At 67.3% G+C, this 260-nt stretch overlaps 1 protein-coding gene across 1 annotated transcript in view; it reads left to right on the top strand.

The window, feature by feature from the left end:
- LOC104543133 (182 kDa tankyrase-1-binding protein-like) overlaps positions 1–260 on the top strand; it is a gene marked incomplete at both ends in the record, with an annotated part of 6,956 nt that overhangs the window by 6,299 nt on the left and 397 nt on the right. The window contains one exon of the mRNA XM_010187670.1: positions 15–147. Coding sequence (XP_010185972.1) covers positions 15–147 — 133 coding nt within the window. The remainder of the gene's footprint in view (positions 1–14; positions 148–260) is intronic.

The following is a 260-nucleotide window of genomic DNA, read 5'->3' as shown; positions in this document are numbered from 1 at the left end:
CTGCGTCTCTGCAGGACACGGAGGTCCTGGACAGCAGCGTGTACCGCAGCAAGGCCAGTCTGGGCCGCAAGCGCCGACACCGGGCACCAGCTCTGCGCCCCGGGGCCACCTCGGAGGGGGACAGCTGGATCTTCCAGGACTCCACTGGTGAGAGCTGCGGGACGGTGACAACGGGAGAGGGACGTTGGGACTGTCTGTCCTTAGCTGGGGTGTCTCATGGTGACGCTGGCCCCTGTGTCCCTCCCCCAGAGCCCCATCCA

The sequence above is a fragment of the Mesitornis unicolor genome, unplaced genomic scaffold (assembly GCF_000695765.1).
Source record: "Mesitornis unicolor isolate BGI_N332 unplaced genomic scaffold, ASM69576v1 scaffold2337, whole genome shotgun sequence".
NCBI classification, from domain to species: Eukaryota; Metazoa; Chordata; class Aves; order Mesitornithiformes; family Mesitornithidae; genus Mesitornis; species Mesitornis unicolor.
Note: the sequence above shows the minus strand (reverse complement) of the source record. Positions and strands in the feature narration are given on the sequence as shown.